The sequence below is a fragment of the Taeniopygia guttata genome, chromosome 17 (genome assembly GCF_048771995.1).
Source record: "Taeniopygia guttata chromosome 17, bTaeGut7.mat, whole genome shotgun sequence".
Classification (NCBI taxonomy): Eukaryota; Metazoa; Chordata; class Aves; order Passeriformes; family Estrildidae; genus Taeniopygia; species Taeniopygia guttata.
In genome coordinates this window covers 2,332,333-2,356,705 of record NC_133042.1, presented here as the reverse complement: position 1 = coordinate 2,356,705, position 24,373 = coordinate 2,332,333, and the positions used below count along the sequence as shown (strand labels likewise).

Genomic DNA, 24,373 nt, shown 5'->3' with positions numbered 1-24,373 from the left:
CAGCTGGAGGTTTCCATGGCTGGAAGGGGATGGACAGGATTTCAGGAGCCTCTAAACTTCATGCAAGGTCCAGACAACAATCTGAGACTGGAGAAATGTCCTTAAACTGCACCAGGGGAAGTTTAGGCTGGGAATGAGGGAAAATCTCTTCACTGAAAGAATGATTGAGCACTGGAATGGAGTCACTGTCCCTGGAGGTGTTTAAAAAACACTGGATGTGACACTCAGGACCATGGTTTCATTGACAAGGTGGTGTTAGGTCACAGGTTGAGATAATCGAGTCCAAAGGTCCTTTCCAACCCAATTCTGGGTTTCTGTGATGTGATCTCCTGCGAGAGTACAGCATAACTGTGCCTTTATGGGGGGTTGGACACCAGGAAGGATCCCATGGCAGAAGAAGTGTTCCTGGAGCCCTTTGGGATAGGCTCAGCAGTTGTAGGAAAAGCAGGAAAAGCCCTCAGAGAGTCCCCAGTGGCCTCTGGCCTCCCCTCACCCCAAAGCCCAGACAAAGCCTGAGCTCCTGGGAAAAGACCCCAAAGCCCTGCACATTTACACTCAAATCCATGCTCCTCAGAAAATCCTCTCTCTTTGAGGTCTTTGAGCTACTCCACTCCTCCTTTTCACCTTCACACACACCTAGATCACCTCCCCCTTTAGAATCCTCATTTTCCACCTTTTATTCCCTCTGTCAGGACTCAGAAAGTGCCAAAGAAGAGTGAAGGGAGATATAATTCCCCAAATACACCAGTCCAGTGCTGGGCTTTCCTCTGAAAGCATCCAAATGCATAAAAGCAACACAAACATGAGAAGACTCTGGGTAAAATCCTCAAAGCTGGCAGCATTTTAATTTTGCACAATAGCAGTAGATGTAGGAACAAGTTTTAACTGTAGTTGTTGCAAGCAATATTAATGTTAATTCAGCCAAATTTAAATAGAAGCAAATCCTCCCCTTTGTTTCTCCCCTTCTGCAGAGCTGGGGAGGCTGAAAAAGCCAAACTACTGCTGTTTTATGCCTTGATCCAAAGGCTTATGGCACCAATATATCAATGCATAAATATGCTAACAGGGTTTCTTGATAAAAAATTCATTCTTTCCCCAGCTAGCATGAACTCACTCAGCTGCCTTATTCATGAGCCTGCCTGGCACTGGGAAAGCTCTGCCACTGTCAAAAATAACAGGCTGGCCAAGGGGCTCTACCTCTTTTTAATGTTTTTATTTTGATTTCAACGCCTCTCCTGCCTTTTTTTTTATTTTTAAACAGCTGTGGGTTTGAATTATGGATGGAAACTCGGCGCAGACTGTTCCTGGTGGGGTCAGGTGAGCACGTTCAGGGTGAGGAAGGGCAGCCTCTGTTCTCCAGAGGAAGTTTTGCCCCATCAAACACCTGCCCAGCCTCTCTCTGTGCCCTACAGGGCGCTTATCTGGAAGATAAGGAGGATTTAAGGCCAGGTTGGATGAGGCTTGGAGCAGCCTGGTCTGGTGGAAGCTGTCCCTGTCCCCAGCAGGGAGGCTGGAACCAGATGATCTTTAAGATCCCTTCCAACCCAAACCATTCAGTGATTCTCTGAGGATGCATTTTACACATTTTACCACAAATCTAAAATCCCCAGAACTCATGAGACCACGTAATTCCAGCAGTTCAACAAAATGGGACTCAAGCTGAGATGCTGCAGGGGCAGCCAGTTCATCCAGAAAAACTCCAAATACTCTGATTCCCACCAGCAGTGCCGTGTTGGAACTCAAAATGTCCCTCAGACATTTTTGGAGGTTCCAGGCCCAGGTCAGAAGCATTTGAGACCCTGGCAGGCAGCTGGAAACAGCTGTGATTTTGGGTTTGAGCCATGGAATGATTTACGAACTTTGAAAGTGGAACAAAAAGTCACAAAAGTTTAGATATTACAGTAGAAGTAGTTACAAAGTAGAGGGAAATTTTTTTTTTAATATTATACAAAGGGGTTTTAACACCTATACAGTGGGGTTTTTACTTTATACATAAGGGTCAAAAGTTTTAAAATAAAAGAATATAAGCCAGTCCTGTTTCTCCTCTTTCTTCTTCCTTACCTCCATGTTTTTGATGATATTAGCACTTATAGATTACTTTAAAATAAAAAAAACACCATTTAATATAAGTAGTATTAGAGAAAAACTATAAACATGTATCACGTAATATATTGTATAAAAAATAACAACAGCCCTAAGCAAAAAGAGAAAAAAAGAAAACAACAGACAGAGAGGGTGTCAAGAGTGTGTGTGCCTCTGCCTAAGCTACTAAGCAAACCGCAATAGCCAAAAAACCAATCTTTTAGATAGCTTACAATAAACTGCCTTCAAATTAAACAACAAGCTACTAAGTTTTCTTTAAAAGCACAAATTAAAAGAGAAACTTTACCACCACACGGAACCCCTAAACCAAGCCGGGGTTCCCACAGTGCCTCAGTCACCCATGCTCACGTTTCTCTGAGCACACAGGACTTGCATTTCCTGGCAAGGGGCACAAGGAGAGCACAGGAGCTCTTGGGCTTGGGTGGTGCAGTTGGAGGGAGCACGTCAAAAAACAAATTCTGCTGCTGAGCTTGGAATTCTTATCCAGCACAAATCAATCATGGACAGAACTCCTGCATGATTCAGGCTGCCTGTGGGAATCCAGAGCTTCCCTCTGGCTGCCCTGGAAGGTCTGAGACCCTGGCAGGGGGTCAGGAAACCCCCTGGACAGAGCCCCCAGAGACACTGGCTGTGATCTCTGTCCATGGAAAAGAGTTTTCAATCTTACAGGGTGAATTACCAACTCTGAGTGTTTGATATAAGGAATAATTAAGTGTGGCACGGGTGCAAAAGTAAAATTTTACGATTCTGGATAAGGGGTCCAAAGGGGACAAGATGGAGGAAATTGGGTGTGTCTTGTCCTTTTTCTCCTTCTTCATGCCCTCCATGTTTCACTGTGGTGTTGGCATTTTTCTGTTGGTTTAGGCTGGGGACACACTGTCCAACGTAGGTGACAGATATTGGCACGTTATTGTAAATCCAGCACAGGTAGTTTCTGGTATTTAATGTTTGTACCATCCCACTGAGGGCAGAGCCCCACACGCTGCCCTGCAGGACAGAGCTGCGGCAGGGCAGCAGAACATGTTAGAGATAAACAGAATAAACAACCTTGAAACCAGCACAGACGAATTATGGCTTCTTCTTTGGCAACGGGGCAGAAAGACAGAGACTTTCTACAATCTCAGAATCATCAATACCACAGATTCTGACAGCTGCCCCTGGAGCAAATTCAGTGCTCTCTGGACATGTTTTCTTACTCTGCAAAGGCTTCAGGTGTCTGAAGAGCCAAAGCTGTCCCCAAATGTGCTCATAAAGTCATATCCCTGGGTATAAATGTATAAACACAGACACAGATTTAGGGCCCTGCTCGCTCTCGCTGCCCAGGGACACAGGAGATTTTCAGATTAGGATGCATTCAGACCCACCCAGAGTTTTGCTGGTCTAGTGAGTAGGTGCAGAATAAACTTTTCCTGCCACTCAGCAGTCCCTGGGCCCTGCAGCCCCACGGTCAGCAGTGACACAGAGCAATTCCCAGAGCATCACAGCGATCCAAAACTCCAACATTTGCTGGCTTTGAGGAGAGGAAATTGTGGGGCAAGGCCCAAAATCATTGCAAAAAACAACAGCCCTAAGGCTAATGCACAGGCTTCCTCATCATCCTAATGCAGATCCAGATTCTTTGTTTTCCCTCTAAACATCACCAGCAAAGATTTCCAAGAAGTTTCCAGCAGCAGAAAATTGGTTGAATGAATAAAAGCCTTGATTCCATGGTATAAAACCATAACCAAGGGCTGTTACACACCTGCATTCTCCAGCAGAGGACTGGGAATGAGCAGAGTATGGATTTATTTAGGTTAGGCCACCTTCTCGTCCTTATCTTCTAATGAGACACCTCCAGCAGTTCAGCTTTTCCTTAATTATGAGAAAAAAATATCCTTGTAAGTAAATCTACAGCTCAGGAGCTGGAGCTGAGAGCTCAGTCCCACAGAACTGAGAGCACAGCAAAGCCCCCAGGCCCAAGAGCCCTTTGTCAATTCAATTCCTACTCAGAACAAGATTCCAAAGGTCTTTTATCCCTCCTATTTTCCTGCTTCAAACAAAACAGAACAAAAAATCAGCTGGGCATGATCCTCTCGGCTTCATCTAAAGACATTTCACAAAGTTTGGTGAAGACATTTTAAATAAAAAGGACTCTGCTCTAGGAAAGAAAAAAAGGTTTTCCCTAACCAAAAGCTTTGCCAAGCTGTTACAAATTTGAATGAAAACTGCCTGTGAAATTCCAAATTGAAGTGTGAAAATATTTACTACAGTGTATATTCATTAAGCCTGTAAAAACTGATGAGCCCAGCTCAAAGCTGCTCCCCTCTGGATTCCAGGAGGAGAAAACAACCTGGAAGCAGGGATGGCCAGCAAAGGTTTTGCCACAGACCAGTTAAACAAACCAACCCCAGAAGGGACAGGGGCACCCAGGATTTTTTTTGTGATGAACTGCTTCCCACAGCTCCTGGGTGATTTTCCTCCCCTGCAAGGGCTGGATTTTAGAATCATAGAATATTTTGGGTTGAAAGGGATCTTAAATCCCATCTCATCCCTCCCCCTGCCACGGGCAGGGACACCTTCCACCATCCCAGGTTGTTCCAAGCCCTGTCCAACCTGTACTAGGACACTGCCAGAGATGGGGCAGCCACCACCTCTCAGGCAACTTGTTATTTCTCCTCCAGAAGTTAAAGTCCCTGGCACAACAGAGCCTTTAATAGGAAATTTTAAACCCATTTTTATATTACAGCAACACGTTTATTCTTGTATTTTCACAGGGGAGGAGCCAAGCATTCCTACCTGGATACAATCTGACCTGAGAACAGCACAGCAGCCTTTGCCCCCTGCATTCCCAGAGGAGCAGCTTTCTTCCCACTGCATTCCCAGAGGAGCAGCTTTCTTCCCCACTGCATTCCCAGAGGAGCAGCTTTCTTCCCACTGCATTCCCAGAGGAGCAGCTTTCTTCCCACTGCATTCCCAGAGGAGCAGCTTTCTTCCCCACTGCATTCCCAGAGGAGCCCAGGCCCATCTCCCCCAGCCCTGGAGCTCCAGAGGAAAACTCCCCCCTTGTGCAGGATCCTGCTCCAGCAGAAGCACAGCTGGCACTGCAGGAGGGCTGAGCCACCCTGGGATGGGACTGCTGCCACCTCCCTGACACACAGGGGACAGGGCCTGCTCTGACTCTGGCAGTGGTTTCTTTTCACTCTGGCTGTGTTTGTTTTCCCTTTTTTGTACTATTGCATTTGTATGTTTAATTTTCCCAGTAAAAACTGTTATTCCTATTCCCATATCTTTACCTGAGAGCCCCTTAATTTCAAAATGATAACAATTCAGAGGGAGGGATTTACATTTTCCATTTCAAGGCAGGCTCCTGCCTTCCTTAGCAGACACCTGGCTTTTCTAACCAAAACAACTACAAAATCAAGTGAACCCTCCACTTGTGGCTTTCTCAGACCCGTTCTGTCACTCTGTGCCACTGCAGCCCCTGATGCAGCAGGGATGGCAGAGCACTGGCACGATCTGAAAGCACCCAGCTGCCTTTTTCATCCTGGGCAGGAAAGCAATTGTCAGGCACGCTCAGAGCTGTTTGTACCCTCGCTGCTTTCAAGCTGTTGAGCTGCAAGTAGATTTCTTCAGCTGGAGTTTTTTTTCTTGGCAAGCCCCCATGGTTACACTGCTGTTTGGAGAGGTTTCACTGCTTTTCAGAGAGCAATTGCTGCCTTGAAGAGACTCTTGAAGTTTGTCTGATATATGTCACTTTCCTGCTGCATATTTGAAATGTCTCCTATTAAACCTGGAGGTGGCCACCCCACAGTTATTTGGAAAAAAATCCTTCCCTGAGACATGAAATAAACCCCAGAAGATTCAGGAAGGTGCTTCAGCTCCTGCTCAGCCTCACACATTTGCTCAAGGGCTGTTGTGAGCAGGGTAATTTGCTGGAGCAGGGTTGAAATGTCTCAATCCTCTGAGGCTTGGAGGGAATGCCCACGTGGGCACGGGGTCAGCCAGGCTGTGTTCCCAGATGGATGGAGACCCAGGCATGGGCACAAATGTGCAGCACTCTTGGCATTTAAATATTCCAAAGCCATTTTAGCCTTAGGCTTGCTCCACACATTTCCTGTTTGTCTTGGTTTGAAAAGACAGGAGTCTGTGAAGCAAGGCAAAAGCCTCCTGTGAAATGGAAAAGGTAAACTCCCTCACTCCGAATTTCCACAGTTTTAAAATAGGCTCTCAGACAAAGATATGGGAATGGGAATAACAGTTCTTTACTAGGAGAAAAACCAAATTTAAAAAAATAATAATAATAAAAAAATGTAATTAGTATAAACAAAGCTAGTGATGGAGTCAGAAACCTGACACCCTGAGGAGTCAGGGTGTTGGTAATAGTCCAGTTAAATGGTGGCTGTTCCTCCTGGAGTGGCAGATGAAATGCTGCTGGAGCGGGGATCTGTAGAAGGGTGGAGTTTTCTCTGAAGGTCTGGTGATGGAGTAGTTGGGCCTGGTCTTCCTCTGGGGATCCAGCAGAGAAGAAGCTGCTCCTCTGGGAATTCAGCAGAGAAGAGAGCTGCTTCTCTGGGAATCCAGCAAAGGGACTGCCTAGTGTTTCCGAAAGTGCTGATTTTATGCAGGTAGGGCTGCTTGGCTCCTCCCTCTGGGCGGAGCATCTCACCATTGGATGATGTAACTTTACCAGACATGCAGGGAGTCATTCCATGGCCCATTAACAGAAGATTCTCCCCGGAGGGAGACATTGTTCTTGGAAGAGATAAGGAAACTGCCCCACCTCCAACATATGGCAATAGAATACATGCTTATCTTACAAGCCAGGACACTATTCCAGCATCTTTGGGTTTCTGCAAACCTTTTAGAGGAGGAGGCAGGCAAAGCCTGCATCCCTTTAAAGAGCTGGGAATTCAAACAGGAATTCTGCAGCCCTCCAGAATCCAGGAGGAGAGCAGCAATAATGGATATCAGGAGGGCAGAACTGGGACTGGTGAAGGATTATTGTACTGCCAGCTCACACAGGATCCATCAGCTGTGCAGATTCCTCCTTTCATCACGTGCTTTTTCCTCACAGAAGCTTGTGCTGCTTGTTCAGAGCTCCACGAGGGATTTTTCCTACAAATCCATGGATGCTCACACCAATTTATTACACTCCTGGACTGCTACACCCAACCAGGTGTCATTAGTAGCAAGTTCGTTACTCCAAAGCCTGGAGTGAGGCTTCTCCCTGGGGAAAAGGGAGTTGAGAAATCCACTCCATCTGCTGCTCAGGGCAGTCTGGACACAGAGCTCCAGGGAGGGGTTTAAGGCATGAAGAAATTTGGATATTTTTACACACATGGGTGATAGGTGAGTCTTTACATAAGAATTTCTGAAATTTGAGATGCTGAGATGTCTGTCACACACCAGCGATCAGCTAAGTGATTGAAGGTTGACCTAAAAGGCTGAATTTTCTATATAATAATAAATCTGTCTGATACTCAAAAAAACCACAGGTTGTAACAACATAATGGAAGGGAGGAAGCTTAAATCCAGCAGGAAACATGGATTAAATGCACATCTCAACTGACAAAAGGTCTGTGTGTCAACAGCAGAGGTGCCAGGGGGTTTTGGGGGACACACAGGCCACGTGTTGGGATGGGCTCCACACCTCCAGAACTCCCGTTGTGGTTTTGTGCTCAAGTCAATAGTTGGGCTGAGCTGGTTTGGGCTTTTTTTGCAAGGATTTGGTCACCCCTGTGTCCCTGCCTTCCAGGGCCCCTTCTACAAAAGCCCCATGCACAGGAGAGGTTTTCCCTCCCTCCCCACCAGCCTGTCCCTCCAAACCAGCCCTGCACTCGGAGCTGCTGCCAGGCTCTTGGCTGCCTGCTCCAAACTCTGCCACCACTGCCCTACTTTCCTGCAGATGAGTGGTGATACTGAGCCACAAAACCAACAAAATCAACATTAACCCCACAGCTCCAGGCTGGGAATTATCATTTATGTGCTCGCTGAAGGTGGCTGGTTCTTATTAGCAAATTCAAATCACCCTAACTCGATAGCGAGTGCAATTGAGCCCTAACAGCATTAGGAGATTTTTGGTCTTCTTTATGAAGCTGCAGGGAGAAGGAGAGAGCACAATTACACCGTGGCACAGCTCAGGAGCTCAGCTCCCATCTCCATCACGGCTGCATGACACCAGCATGTGACACGTGTCCTGCTGGCTTTGTCCCCAGCAGATCCCTGGGCATCGCCAGGAGCAAATGCACAGTGACAGGAGAAGTTCAGCACTGGTGAGCACCAAGTCCCATGGGTAACCTCTCCCTAGGTCAGGGCTGGAGGGGATTTTGCACTGAATCTGTGGCCCAGCTGTGAGGCAGATGCTGCGTGCTCTAAAAAGCTGAGAGATGAGAACAGGCTCTGCTGCAGACAAAGCCATGGTGACATTTCTTCACACACCTGTGGGCATTGCATGTTTCAGCATTCATTTTTCATCTGCTGGCTCCTCCCTTCCCACATGTGCTCTGTTTTAGGATTCCCCCAGAGGGTGCTGGGCACTGCCCAGGCTCCCCAGGGAATGGGCACAGCCTGAGGCTGCCAGAGCATTTGGAAAACACTCCCAGGGGTGCCCAGGGTGGGATTGTTGGGGTGTCCTGGACTCGATCTCCTGGTCATCCTTTCAGCTGTGATTCCCTGATCTGCACCTCTTCAAAGCCCCAGCTGAATCCTGGGCTGTGGCCCAGGGGAAGCAGAGCACCTTGCTCTCAGTTGCTCTCAGTGCCAAGCCTGGCACAGCCCCTGCTCTGCGTTCCCAGGGCCGGTCACTTCCAGCCCTGGATCCTGCCACCCCACATTCACCTGCAGCAAAGTTTGGTCCTTGGCCACAGCAACAACAAAGGAACCATGTCAGAAATGTGCTGTGGGATTCAGAGTTGCAAAACAAAGCCTCTCCTTGTGCTTATTTTCCCTGTTAATGTAAGGAAAACCCTTCAGCAGCTTCTCCTTTTGCTGCCTGCTCACACTTCTGCTGGTTAAACAGCTTTGTTTCTCAATATTTATTCACAAGGAGAGTTGATCAAGCACAGAGAGTGCTCACAGGAGACTGAACCCACCCTAAACCTCCTCACACCACTGCTGCCAGCCCCAGGACACACAGACACCACTGCAAACACAACATTTCTTCTCTCTCCTCTCAACATTTAGCAACTGTGGATCCGTGATTTAGAGGATTGGCTTCAGGTCACTTCTAACAGTGAGCAGACCAACTGCTCATCAGTTGTACGAGGAGAGGAGAGCAATTCCAGTGCCACCAGTGACCCAGAGCAATCCTAGTGACCCAGAGCAATCCCAGTGCCACCAATGACCCAGAGCAATCCCAGTGCCACCAGTGGCACAGAGCAATCCCAGTGGCACAGTGCAATCCCAGTGCCACCTGCAGAGTCCCATCAGCTCTGCTGGAGGTGTCACTGTGCCACCAAATCAGCTGTGACAGTCCCCACAAGAAAAACCAAGTGCAACCCCCTCCAGGAAGCCAAAATCTGAGCAAAGGGCCAGCAAAAAGACACTTAGATCACCTGTAAGCCTTAACTGGCAGGTTTCAGAGGTGCTTAAAGCGTGGAGGTTCTTGAGCCCTGAGGAATCTCACGAGCAGCCAGGGAGCAAAAAGGAACCTTCATCCAAGTCTGAGATGAGGGGATCTGCTCTGTGTTATTTATTTCCCTTCTGTTTTCTGTAGCACGTTCAAAGCGCACCCTCACACCACCTCCTGGGGGGTTTGCTCAGGAAATCACCTCATGGTCCAGGTAGCCAGTGCTGGTCACATCCAAACTCCTCCTGGGGAACATCACCTTGGATCCCCCAGCTCACACCTGGGAGTGATGGACACCACGAGTCATGAGTTCAATCTTCATAAATAAACCTTTCCCTGGCACAGGTGCCCAGAGCAGCTGTGGCTGCCCCTGGATCCCTGGCAGTGCCCAAGGCCAGGCTGGACAGGGCTGGGAGGAGCCTGAGACAGTGGAAGGTGTCCATGCCATGGTGGAAGGGGAATGAGATGAGTTTTAAGGTCCCTTCCAACCCAACCATTCCATGATTCTATGAAACACCCCAAAAAGACACACATGAGCTCTCCAAACTGTGCCAACACTCTCTTCTACCCCTACAAGCCCCAACACACCCCACCAACAAAATCATCTCTGGGTTGGGCTGGTGTTGCCCTGATTCTTAAGATTTTCTAAAGCCTTCTGAGTTTACATTCTTGTGGAGAACTTTCTCACACAACTTTCTGTAAACAACCTATTGCTTTACATTCCTCCATAGAGGCAGAGAAATTTGATGTACTAATGGTTTGTCCAATGTTGTTACAGAGGTGACATGTTTACCCTCCAATCCACTGTCACCTTTAGAAAAGTATAAATGCTAGAGTCAAAAAATAAACTTCTTTTTCACCTGTACAGTAACAACAGCTCACGTCGTGCTTTCACGTGTCCTATAGTGACAGGCTGGAAATGGAGCAACAATTCCATCCCAGCCTTTAATTTCTGTATCGTCTTAGGAATCAAGAAATTCAAAGACACAAAAAGGAATGAAAAATATCAAGTGAATCATAAGCTATTTTAATTCAGGGAGGGTAAAGTTCCAGTTGGGATCCAATTTAAGGTAGATTTATATCTTGTTTGAACTGTTCATCCCTACTCACAAGCATATTAAGTTAGGCCCAGTCCACAGTCTTGGAAGACCCACTGGACACTAATATTTGTCAGTAGGAAATGGAAGAAACATGAAAATCTCTTGCCATTAAGATCAAAAGAGAGCCAGGGTGCACTTTGACATTTCTCCTCTCCTGCAAGGAGCCCCTGCTTTGCAAAGCAAATTCCACTGTGGAGCTTTGAACTCCTGGAGAGGAAAGATGAAAGGTGAAAGCCCAGCTCACTGAAAGTCAGCACCGAGGTTGCTGACAGCTCCTGACGGAGCATGTTTGTGCCACGATTTTCTGGGACAGCAAACACAATTCTCAATTCTTTGGAAGCTCCTGGTGCACATCAAAGGCAGAACTGCACCTCACAGAGGGAACAGAGCACAGCAAAGTGTGCTGGCTCTGAAGGACAGCAAGGAGCCCCAACCCCTTCCCAATCCACTGGGGATCCCACAGAAAGCTCTGAGCTCCAAACTCATCACTGCCAGCTCCACAGCAGCTTAGAGGCAGTCTAAGCATTCCTCTCTGTAAGGAATGCTTAGACTCAGCCTAGCAAAAGATTTATTTTGATTGAGGAATTAATTTTAGGCCCAGAAGTTTTCAGGCTTTTCTCACTTTGCAATAAAAAGGGATCTTCCCATGGCAACCAGCAGAGGGTTTGATGATGGATAATAAGGTTCTTGCATGGGCAAAACTGGGAATTACTGCTCAGCAAAGGAAACCAGAGTTGTACTATTGCCTCTTTAAAAGGTTTTCCACCTCCACAGAGCCCATATTAGCAATAGATGAATCACTGTCATTCACAAACACCAAGCATGTAAACAAGAGTATCTAAAATGATCCACAAGATCTTAATTTGAAAACTAGATCCGGAGAGAAAACAGGGCTCAGGAGGACTCGGATCCCAGGGCACCACAGATTCTCTTGCTGAGTGGTGGCATTGTTTCCTCCCACCCCAGCACAGTGATTTCTTCACCCAGACTCTGCCCTTGGAGTCCATCACTGGAAATATTCTCCCTCAGCAGCACCAACTTCCCCCGGCTCCAGCAGCCCCTGGTTACTGCCAGAGCCCTGCTCAAAGCATGATAACAAATGCAGCAATTCTTGGCACATCCAGACACTTCATAGGGATAATGAATAAATTCACATAAGGGGCCCAAGAGCTGATCTGAGCATCAGTTACCTCTCACCTCAGGCACCAGCTAAGTGGGTCCTTGCTGGTACAGTGTCTCAGGCTGAAAGATGTGGCTGGGGTGTGTATTCAATTCCCATCTGTCAGAGCTGGGGCAGTTCTCCTCTGTTCACTGGGCAGTTTTCTTTATCTGTCCCACAGCCAATCCCTTTCTCCCCACAGCATTCCCAGAGGAGCCCAGGCCCATCTCCCCCAGCCCTGGAGCTCCAGAGGAAAACTCCCCCCTTGTGCAGGATCCTGCTCCAGCAGAAGCACAGCTGGCACTGCAGGAGGGCTGAGCCACCCTGGGATGGGGCTGCTGCCACCTCCCTGACCCACAGGGCCTGCTCTGACTCTGGGAGTGGTTTATTTTCTTTGTTTGTCCTATTGCATTTGTATTTTTAATTTTCCTAGTAAATCACTGTTATTCCTATTCCCATATCTTTGCCTGAGAGTCCCTTAATTTCAAAATTATAATAATTCAGAGGGAGGAGTTTACATTTTCCATTTCAAGGGAGGCTCCTGCCTTCCTTAGCAGCCACCTAGCTCTCCAAACCAAGACAGCCAGCCTCAGCAGCAACCTCTGGTGTCCCATGTCACCCCAAGTCCAGTGGGATGCTCCAGGTGAGCACCACAAGCTCCAAAGGCCACCCTGAACCAGAGAGTCCAGAGCAGAGACTGCCCTGGCACCACCACACCAGATACAGAACATCTGCACCCACCCAGTTGATGCTGAATCCACACTGCAGAGAGACACAGCTCCGGCCACCAGCCCAGCCGGGCACTGGGCTGGGCCCAGCTGCACTAAGGCAGGTCTAGGGCACGTAGCCCCCTGAGCAGCATTGCCCCCCAAGCAAGCTGCTGCTGTAGCAGATTCTTCCCCAATTTCCTGGTCCAGAAAATGCTCTGCCCATGCTTGAGGCGTCTCTGACCTGTCTGCACTGGGTTGGACTGAAAACCTGGTCACAGCACTGGGCTCCCACCCTGAGGAAACATTTGGGTTGCTCTATTTTAATACATTCCCAGATGATGCGGAAGCTTGGAATTAGCAGGAGGTGCTGCATTTGCTGTAAAAAAAAATGTTCTTCCCCAGCACCAACTTTCCTAAATCACCTGTTGCTGCTTGGACACTTTTGAGCACAAACAAGCCACAGCTGAGACAAGCCTGCAGCTCTCAGAGGAGCTTGGTTGGAGTCATTGTTCCAATGCTTTTGTGCTGCTGAGGCAGGAAGTTCTTTTCCCCAGCTTATTATTGAAGAATTTCACCCTACTGATGATTCAGCCTCTTTGCTTCAAGCATAAATCAGCTCCCAGATAAAGCCTTGCTAGAAAGCTTTCATGGGCCCCAATTAAAAGGAAAAGTCTCTGGAAGTATAAATAGTGGATCAGCATGGTAAAAATGGGCTGAGATTTGTGAACTTGCTTTCTTCCTGCTCTCCTAATTCCTCAATTTATCACAGGACAAGGAGTGAATATTTACAAGGTAGGTTTCCAACTGCAAAGGCTGTGCTGAAGCCTTTGATGCTGTGACTTTCCTAATCTGTAGGAAAGCTGGATCAGGACTGCCTCTAAAGTCACCTCAATCCTTTGGAAATGACTGAATAATCCTTCACAAGAAACCCCTCACTTTGTCAGACCTGAGCCAAGCCATCAAACCCCAAACCCTCTCCCCTGAACACCCTTGGCACCAAACTCCTCAGTTTGCCTGATGCCATCACAGACCAACTGTCTCAGCCACCCATCTGCTTTCAGGAGATGTCAGGGTCAGTTGGTGAGACCCCACCAGTGTGAAATTCCTTTTCCCAGCCCAGGCAGCCAAAGAAGGAGCCTGGAATGTGTCTGATTGCGTTTTCAGGGTTGTTTATTTTCCCTTATCTATAACATTCTTTCTCTGACCTGCTGAGATCTGGCTAGCAAGTCCACCATGGCCATCTGCCCTGAGCCCTGGGCAGCTCCCACATTATATACTCAAAACTACATGTGTATGTTTATAATTTCTTTACCAGTACCTATGGCCTATGTTAGACTCTGAATCTCTACCTTGGACTAATAGAAAATGTCACCATCACACCTAGACATGGAGGACAAGAAGAAAGGAAAGAAGGCTAGGACATGCCCAAATTCCTCCACCTTGGCCCCCTGAGTTATATTCTAAAAAACCCCAGAATTCTAATTTGCCACCCTATGTTAATTCAAATATCACACTACTCAAACCCTTGTGGCTTGTAATTCCTCACACAAAGTTGGCAGTTTTTTCCACAGGCTAAAATGGAAGCTACAGGTGTTTTTGACTTCTTGCCAAGGTCTCCGAGCCCCCTGCCAGGGTCTGGAGCCAGCCAGGGCGGCCAGAGGGATGTCCTGGACTCTGACAAGGACAGAGCAAACCCTCTCAAATTTCAATTAATGCTGAACTGGTGAAGCACATCCCACCCAGTGACTGCTCCCTGACATCCCAGTACAACCCTGGCTGCCTTGAGCACCCCCAGCCACAGAGCAGCAGGAGGAGGGGAGTGAGAGCAGAGCCCTGTTGATGCAGGACAATCAATCCAGACGTTTTGCAGCAGGAAATGAATGGGCCATTAAGGCAGAAGTTGTAACCTCAGCTTCCCCTAATGGGTCTTAGTCCCAGACTGCCTGGCAGCACGGGGATTTCGGTCCCAGCAGGGCTGGCTGCTCCAGCAGCAGCAAGAGAGGGCTTTGTACAAGCAGGGGGACGAATCTACCCCAGCCTGGGCCAGCCTGTGCTGGTGGCACTCACGAGAAGGGGTGAAGGAAGGGCTCAGCTCAGTCTGAGGATTAGCAGCTTTTATAGAATCACAGATTTGGGTTGAAAAGACCTTAAAGATCATCCCCGTCCAACCCCTACCCTGTGCAGGGACACCTCCCACTGTCCCAGGCTGCTCCAAGCCCCATCCAACTTGGCCTTGGGCACTGCCAGGGATCCAGGGGCAGCCACAGCTGCTCTGGGCACCCTGTGCCAGGGCCTTACACCCTCCCAGGGAACAATTCCCGCCCAATATCCCATCTAACCCTGCTCTGTGTCAGACTGAAGCCATTCCCTGTGTCCTCTGTCCCTCCATCCCTTGTCCCCAGTCCCTCTCCAGCTCTCCTGGAGCCCCTTTAGGACCTGGAAGAGCTCTGAGCTCTCCACACAAGCTCTTCTGTGTCTTCTTCTGTGTCCATAGGGGAGCTGCTCTGTTCCAAACTTTGTGTTCTCCTCTGGACTTGCTCCCACAGTTCCATATCCTCATTATGCTGGGGGCACCAGAACTGTTCCCTGCTTTCACGGGTTAGCAGGAGAAGAAGCTCCAGCCTTTTTCTTACTAATGCTTAATCATGGTTTACATATCTTGCCTCCCATGGTCCCACAGCCTTTTGCAAATCTTAATTAAGGAAAAGATTAAAAGTAGGTCCACAGCTCAGCTCTGATGAGTATCCTGCATCAGGGGAATGCTGCTCTCCTTGAGGAGACCAGAGCCTGGGGCTGACAGGGAAATTTCTCCTGATAAAATTTTCCTACCAAAAAGCCATTTTCCTCCCCAGTGGAGAACTTGGTTGGTGAATCAGAGCTCCTGAACAAGGAATAACCTCTGACACCCCCACTTTGTCTAAGTCTCAGCATGTGTTCACTTACTCTACCAGTTTTGGATTCAAGGGGAAACATCTTTCAGATTCTTCCTAGTCTGGGTCTAGTAGGGATCAGGCTGGTCCAAGCAGCATCCCTGGGCAGTTTCTGAACTGCCTGGAGCTGGGTGGATGGATTCCATCTACAGAGGAGTGGCCAGGATGAGGGAGGTGATTCCCCTCTCTAGTCCACCCTTGTGGGACCCTGCTTGGGGTTCTGTGTCCAGCTCTGGGGTCCTCAACATCAGGAGGACCTGGAGCTGCTGGAGAGAGTCCAGAGAAGGCCACGGAGCTGCTCCAGGGCTGGAAGAGCTGGGGGTGCTCACCTGGAGAGGAGAAGCTCCAGGGAGAGCTCAGAGCCCTTCCAGGGCCTGAAGGAACTTCTGAAAAGGAGGGAGAGGGATTTTTTATATAGGTGGAGTGACAGAACAAGGGGCAATGATTTCAAACTGAGAGAGAGCAGAGTTAGATGGGATATTGGGAAGGAATTGTTCCCTGGGAGGGTAGTGAGGCCCTGGCACAGGGTGCCCAGAGCAGCTGTGGCTGTCCCTGGATCCCTGGCAGTGCCCAAGGCCAGGCTGGACAGGGCTGGGAGCAGCCTGGGACAGTGGGAGGTGTCCCTGCCATGGCAGGTGTTGGAATTGGATTATCCCTTCCAACCCAGACTATTCCATAATTCTATGACTTCTCTGCTGTTACCTGTGCACAGCCTGACTGCACCCACAAACACCCCATGGAGGAGTTCCAGTCACTGCTGCAGCATAATCTGGGCTTTTGCCTCCTTTTCTCAATTTGATGAATTTGGAGTAGGCACAGAAGACACCAAACCAAAAAACAAGCGGCCAGAATGCAGCACATGAGTGAAGCTGTGAAAAGGCTGAGGGCTGCACAGAGTGGATCTTCTCCACCCACAGCTTCTCTGTTTCCAAGCTGCAGTAGCACAGCCAGGTCCTCAGCAAGCAGAGCAGCACAGGGAGGGGCTGACAGCTCTTGGGGACAAGGGACAGGTGGCAGGGATGGCTCCTGGCATCACTTACTTCTGCTGAGTGTCCCATGGCACAGCACAAACCACTCAGCCTCCCCTCAGTGAGAACATCCAGAGCCCCTCAGATCTGCCAGATCCAAGCAGCAAACCCTAAGCTGGGGTCTCAGGCACAGCAAATCCAACCCTGCAGCTGCTCCAGGCACCTGTTCCCAATTAATGGGTAAATTAATGGGTATCCAGAATGAAACTACAACAGCATCAAAGCAACCCCCAAAATCAATACCCCCATAGGAAGCTCGGGGTTTTGCATGTGGTACGAGAGGCAGGTTGGGAGAAGATGATCTCATACGCCACATATTGATTAATCAATTCCAGCCAGGATGCTAATGGGCTTTTCTTACAACCCTTGGCACCAGGAGGAAGGAGCAGAAATGCTGAATGAGAAGGGGAGAAACTGGTAGTGTGGTGAAGCTTTAGGGTGAGGGGAGAAATTTTCTAGAGATGGCTTTAAGTGGTCAGAGACTGGGAATAAATGAAGGAACTGAGCAAGGAAGGGAGAAGGGAATAAATCACATTTATTGCCTCCAAACACAGCAGAATGGTACCTGGCAATTCACCGTGGCTGAGAATAATCCTTTCCTGTTGCTACAAAAACCCGCTCAGGAAGGACTGAAAGGGGCCAGCTTGGCTCTGGAGTCTGTGATGAAGAAAACTGAGCACAGCATCAACCCTCCAGCCAGAGAAATGAGCTGAGGGCATCAGTAATGCCTGACTTAGGGATTTTTCCACATAAACTACACCCTCAAATGAGAGCATTGCACTGCCTGGAAGGCAACAGAGCCTGGGGGAAATCGTCCTGCTCTTTGTAAAATTGGGAAGAGCAAAACAGAACAGCCAAGAGGTTGTGCCAGTCGTGGGCCTGCCTTGCAGGAGGCAGAGGGATTCAGTCTGGGGCATCTTCTCTGCAGCCCACAGAGTCATGCCAGGGGTGAAGGTGGGTGACGGGGTTTTGTAAAACTGGACTAGACTGAGCAAAACCAATCCTAGAGCTCAGTGTTACAAGTTTGATCACCCAGTCAGGAGAGGAAACCTCCGGGTACAAAATATGAAGGAACTGCTGCTTTTGCCACCCAGTTTTGTACAATTTGGATTTTCTGTGGGGCATTGTGAGAACCTGCTCCGACTCACCCAGCAGAGCACAAGAGCACCTTGGGGTGATACCACCTCCTGCACTGCCAGCACCCCACTGCCCCCACACACCCCACTGCAGCTGAGCACCGCAAACTCAACCAGAAACAGACCCTCAGGAAAACAGGAACCATCCTTCTCAAAAGCAGGGGGTCAGGAGGTGAAAACCACACAAACTAAATGACTTTTTTCTTCCAAAACCATCTCTTCCCAACCAACCACCCCAGCCCCAGCAGAGGACTCACGTTGTAGAGGATGTCGGTCCAGCCCTCCATGGTGATGCACTGGAAGACGGTGAGCACGGCGAAGAGGATGTTGTCAAAGTTGGTGATGCCATAATTGGGGCCCTGCCAGTACTCCCTGCACGTGGTCCCGCTCTCACACTGCCTGGCAGGAGGCTCCTCTCCACAGGGAAAATCCCCCACCTCCTCACCTGCAGAGAGGGAAGAGAAGTTACTGATTGGAACTACCTTGAAGAGTTCCTGCTTGTTGGAACCATCCTGTGAAGTTCCTGCTTGGAACCATCCTAAAAAGTTGTTTAGAACCAGAACCATCCTGAGAAATTTCTGCTTGTTGGAACCATCTTGAAAAAGTTCCTGCTTGGAACCATCTTGAAAAGTTCCTGCTTGGAACCATCCTAAAAAGTTCCTGTTTAGAACCATCCTGAGAAATTTCTGCTTGTTGGAACCATCCTGAAAAGTTCCTGCTTGGAACCATCCTGAGAAATTTCTGACTGAAACCATCCTGAAGAGTTCTGAATTGGAGCCACCCTGAGAAGTTCCTGACTAAAACCATCCTGAAAATTTCCTGTCTGCTGCTGCTGCTGCATCCTCCTGGCACCGCTGCAAGGATTAAATTCACATTTTGGGTTTCTTTGTGCCGCTATGGACATGGAAAAGTCGTTGTGCCCCTGTAATCATTTCCACACTGCTGGGCTGTGAGCGGTGGGTCAGTGTGGGGTGGAGCAGAGCCATCCCTGAAGTGCCCAAAATTTGTAGTTTGGTGGAATTGTTTAGGTTGGAAAAGACCTCTAAGATCACCAAGTGCAACCATCAACCCAGCACCACTAACCCATGTCCCCAAGTGCCACATCCACACGTTTTTGAGCCCTTCCAGGGATGGGGACTCCACCCTGGGCAGCCCCTTCCAATGTCTGACCACCCCTTCAGTGAGGAAACTTCCCCTAATCTCCAGTCTAAACCTCTCCTGGTGCAACTTGAGGCCATTTCCTCTTGTCTGCCTCTTGTTACCTGGCAGAAGAGCCTTCCAAACTGTAAATAATTTCTGTCTCATGACAGCCCAGTACATCTGAGAGGTCTGGAAACTCTGTAAGAGCAGTATGAAAACACACACGCACACACACACACACACACACACACACACAAAGAAAAAAAAAAAAAACCAAACAAAAAAACCCCAAAACAAAACAAAAAACAACAACAACAAAAAAAAAACAACAACAAACAAAACAACTAAAAACAACAAAAAACAACCACCAAACCCCAAAATAAAACAACACCATCAAAAATAAAACCAACAGTGTGATAAAAGCAGGGCTTTGGGAATGGCACACACTTCAAACACCCTCAAAGTGCTGAATATTGCTTTATAACATTGAAGCAAAAGGGCACCTTCTGCATTAATGCCAATTTGGGGGTGTGGACTGCCTAAAATCTCCCTGGTACAGATGTTCGAGCACAGCTGCATGAGGAGCTCCTGGTGTCACCTCAAGGCAGCACTGAAGGACTCCAGCTCCTCCATAAGCTCCACATTTTTGCTCCAAACAGAGGGAAAGGATCCATGTGGGATGGTGCTTCTCTGCTGAGTTTCACTGCAGACCCAGAGGAGGCCAAGGTAGATAAATCTGACAGGGAAGGACCACCAGGAATGGCCAGGACCATCCCAGCACCTTCCAGGCTCAGCTGGGAAGTGTTGCAGGCTGGAAAACCCCAGTGCTGGGTGTTCAGAGTAAGCAAATATCCCAAGCAATATCCCTGTTTAGAGAGCTGGGGTTGGGGGAGCATTAAAGGGATTTTTAAGGGACACGTTATGGTAATGGAGCAGCAAACAGCACAAAATCCAATTCACCGGGGGAAAAGCAGGAGCAGAACTAACAAAAATTAGTAATAATTATTCCATGGAGCAAAGCCTGCAGGAGGAAAGCAAAATTGTCACTGTGAAGTAGGATATAAGTGTGTGTGGATATGTATAAATATATATATGACACTTTCCTGTTGACGCAACACCTCAGCGCAGGGCAAACCTCCAGCTCCCAGATGGGTCACCACAGGCTCTCACAAGGCCTTGGTGAGAGAAGAAAATGCCAAAGCTGGCTCCTGCTGACCGTTTGTGAGTGTGCATTAAAAGAGGATCCAGTTTCATCTCGCTTTGGCCTTTTGCTGCCAGGGAATTCTCTGAAAATGCAGCACACATCTACCACAAAGGGTGGGTGAGTGGGGGATTTTTTTCCTTTTTAAAGCAGTGACCAGAACTGGTCCTTACTCCTCATGGCTGGAGAAGACAGAGAAAGGAGAGTTCTCAAGAAAAATGGGAAAGAAATATGGTGCCCTTCTCTCCTGGAGCAGCTTTGGGGCATTTGGAGTGAGTCAGGTGCTTAAAAATAATTCTGTGTCAGCAGAACAGGACAGCAAGGAGCATGCAGGGAGAGGAAAACAAGACTGGAGCATGCCCTGCCACTGAGTTTTACCCATTTTTCATTACAATAATGACATGTTTCCAGCTCAGAGCAGTCAGGCTGAGGGGGAAAGGCCTTGAGTAACCCTTTGGCCATATTTTGGTGCCCAGCACCCCTTTGTGCTGCAGTTCATCACTGACCTACCCAGGCTATTGGCTCAGCAGAGCAACACTCGGTGTTGACACCCCTGCTTGGTCCCCTCATGATGCACAGTTGTTTCCTCTGGCTCCTGGTTCCAGGAATAATCCCAGGGGTTTGCTCACTTTGGGGATTTGGAACAGAAAGAAGCACGAGCAGCTTTCCCTGCCCCCATTTCCCACCCCCTAGCAGCGGCATCTCTTTAATGAGCTCACATTTCCACCCTCAGGCGGGTTTGGAGCCCGTGGTCTCTGCCCGGGCTCCTTAATGCACCTCGGTGGAGATGAGGAGCACTTAGGTTTTCAAAAGCTTTGTGGGTTGCTCCGCTGCTCTGCTCCCAGGGGATGCAGTGCCAGGAAACCTCACCCCACTCTGCTTTCCACAAACTCCATTTCCCCATTTCCTGCCCGGCAGCTGGAATGGATGCTCAAAACCTGCCCAAAGCCAGCTCAGCAGCCCCAGAGTGTCGGAATCTGAGGTATTGATAATTCTGAGATTGTAGAAAGTCTCTGTCTTTCTGCCCCACTGCCAAAGCAGAAGCCATAATTGGTCTGTGCTGGTTTCAAGGTTGTTTATTCTGTTTATCTCTAACATGTTCTGCTGCCCTGCCGCAGCTCTGTCCTGCAGGGCAGCGTGTGGGGCTCTGCCCTCAGTGGGATGGTACAAACATTAAATACCACAAACTACCTGTGCTGGATTTACAATAACGTGCCAATATCTGTCACCTACGTTGGACAGTGTGTCCCCAGCCTAAACCAACAGAAAAATGCCAACACCACAGTGAAACATGGAGGGCATGAAGAAGGAGAAAAAGGACAAGACACACCCAATTTCCTCCATCTTGTCCCCTTTGGACCCCTAATCTAGAATCCTAAAATTTTACTTTTGCACCCGTGCCACACTTAATTATTACCTATATCAAACACTCAGAGCTTGTAATTCATCCTGTAAGATTGAAAACTCTTTTCCATGGACAGAGATCACAGCCAGTGTCTCTGGGGGCTCTGTCCAGGGGGGTTCCTGACCCCTGCCAGGGTCCCAGACCTGCCAGGGCAGCCAGAGGGAAGCTCTGGATTGCCACACCAGAGCACCTTCCCTGCCTGCTGAGGGGCTCTGGGAGCTGAGCCACTGTGCAAGAGGTTTTACAGAGACTTCTGTGAGCCAGAGAAGTTTGAGAAGAGGATCCACGTTCACCCCTGGAAGAATTTTCTACCAAGGCCGTTGACATAGAAACCAAAAAAGAAAGGAGAAATAAGAGAAACCTGCAACTGCCTGTTCCAATGAGCACTTAGTTGGTCTCTCATGACCAATGAGTAAAGTGTAAACTTCTGAGTTTGTAAGAACGTATAAAAATAATGTATCCATAATAAAAATGGTTTGAAGCCTTCTGAAAATGAAGTGTTGCTTTGTATTGTAACCGTCTCAACTACGACAAGCCACAGCTCACAACGAGGTGGAAGCTGCTGAAATGGAGTCTGGGCAGCAGAGCTGAAATGCAGCCTGGACAGCAGAGCTGAAATGGAGTCTGGGCAGCAGAGCTGAAATGCAGCCTGGACAGCAGAGCTGAAATGCAGCTCAGGCAGCAAAGCTGAAATGCAGCCTGGGCAGCAGAGCTGAAATGCAGCACAGGCAGCAGAGCTGAAATGCAGCTCAGGCAGCAGAGCTCCAGCCATGCTCCTAGTCCCAGCTGGAATGCACCCAGCCAGCAAGAGGAGCTTGCACATGACATTACCCATGACAAAAACCTGTCCTCGGTCCCCAAACCTGGCCCAGAATCTCTGGGCACCACTGACGGCAGAGATGAGCGTGCAGGGAGGCACACGGCCCTGGGGGTGATGTTGGCCTTCTGCTCTGTTCTGGGGAGGGAAGAAGATCCCCCCTCATCAGGTGTCAGCCTGAGGGAGAGCCTTGGGCTCTGCCTGCAGCTGCTCCTGCTCACAAGGGATGCACAAACATCCCCCGCCGTGTTTGCAGGCTAACAGACCCGAAAATGCTCCTGGCAAACCCCAGCCTGCTCAGGATTTCATCCTCCTCATCACCTCAGCACGGACTCTGCTGCTCCCTCCACTCCCATCCTGTCACTGCTGTCCCTGTCCCCTGTCAGCACTGCCACAGCCCCTCGCAGGGGCCACACCACCCACAGAGAGACCCTTTCCTCCTACAAATCCAGCCCTAAACCTCCTTTCCTCCAGGAATTGCCACAAGTCACAAGTCCAAACTCTCCTTCACAACCTGTGTTATGTTATTCCAGCATTCCACAGGAACACAAGCAAGAGCTCCCTTTGCAAATCTCTGTGTACACTGAGTGTATTAAACTGTTCCCATCAGGAAGCACCGTGAGAGATGCCCAGAGATTTGGCAGGGCTGTTGTTTTATTACCATTGGATTGCATGGAAATAAATCAATATTAAGACCTATTAGTGATAATGACTGAAAATACAAGGCTGTGTTTTAAAGAAAGTCGATTGCACCTTAAAATGCAATGGTTTGGAGACAAGAACAACATTTTAATGTGTGTTATCAGATAATAAACATATATTAGCACTGCTATAAAGAAATGAGGTGGAACAAGGTGATCTTTAAGGTCCTTCTCAGCCCAAAGCATTCCATGATTTGACTCAGCTGCTCCCAGCCAAGAATCTCTGGGATCATCCTTGTCCACCTCCATCTTCTGGGGTCTATCACTCACTCACGGGCAGACACATCATTTACTCTTCAGTGCCCAATTTCCCATCTCTGAAGGTTATTTTTATCCTTTCTCCATCAAAGAACCTCCTTGCCTCCCGTCTATTGCCCTTTTATTTTTTGGTTGCTTCCTGACTTTTCAATCTTTTACTATTCCACACCAAAGTTTCCCCAGAAACCTCCCCAGGAAACTCAATGGGCATAAAGCAAAACCCAAGGAAAATTAGACAGACACAATTAATTAATAAGAAACACCAGGAATTTGGTTATGTGCTTCTGCTATGAAAAAATTCTTTTGGGACAGGAGGCCCTAAGAGCTTTCATCTCATTCTTGGGCAGACTGGGAGCAGCACAGTGGCATCAGAGAGAGGAGAATGTGTCCCAGTCCGTGCAGGGAGGGCACAAAATTTTGTGTAATTCTCAGAATATGTGGGTAAAGAGGGAGGGAATGCAGGGAATGTGGAAGAGGCAAAAGGAAAAGCAGCACAGAAGCAGGAGAGGAAGGCCCCAAGGCCAGAGCTCACCTGTCTCGTTGGAAAAGCAGGTTTTATGGAACTTGCCCATGTAAAACTCCAGCCCGATGATGGCAAACATCACGATGGCGAAGAAGAGGAGCAGCCCAATCTGCAGCAAGGGCACCATGGCCTTCATGATGGACTTGAGGACAACCTGCAGGCCTGTGGGGACACAAAAACACCTCAGGCAGAGAAGGAAAATGGGGCCTTGGGAGGGGAGAGAAGGTGGGAGAGAGGGGATGTCCAAGGGACAGTTGAGGATTGGCAATACCAAGAAATGCTGCTCTTCCCAAGGTGCTATAAAACAATTTCCTGCCATGAGAGCAGGAGAGAGAATTGGGGGTTCTCCTTTTGTGGTGTCTTTTCTTCAGGTGACAGATCCAGTGGTTTGTTAAGCTTTAGAGGCACTCAGAGGATTTTTCCTGAGGCTGCTGGAGTCCTGAGACTCAGCCTGGAGCTGAGCCAGGTCCTTGGGGCATAGAATTCACAGAATTGGGAATTGTGGTGCAGCTTTGAACTCTACCTAGGACACCTTAGGGCCAAGCAAGCCAGTCTGGTGTAGAGCAGGGGGAAGAAAAGTTTTTTCCCTCTTCTCCACAGACATGCTGGAAGTGTC

General features: G+C 48.6%; 1 protein-coding gene across 16 annotated transcripts in view; it reads right to left on the bottom strand.

The window, feature by feature from the left end:
* CACNA1B (calcium voltage-gated channel subunit alpha1 B) overlaps positions 1-24,373 on the bottom strand; it is a 313,183-nt gene that overhangs the window by 172,897 nt on the left and 115,913 nt on the right. For all 16 annotated transcript variants that reach the window (XM_072936724.1, XM_072936713.1, XM_072936715.1 and 13 more), the window contains exons 5-6: positions 23,767-23,919; positions 17,970-18,157 (exon numbers count right to left, since the gene is read on the bottom strand). In XM_072936724.1, coding sequence (XP_072792825.1) covers positions 17,970-18,157; positions 23,767-23,919 — 341 coding nt within the window. The remainder of the gene's footprint in view (positions 1-17,969; positions 18,158-23,766; positions 23,920-24,373) is intronic.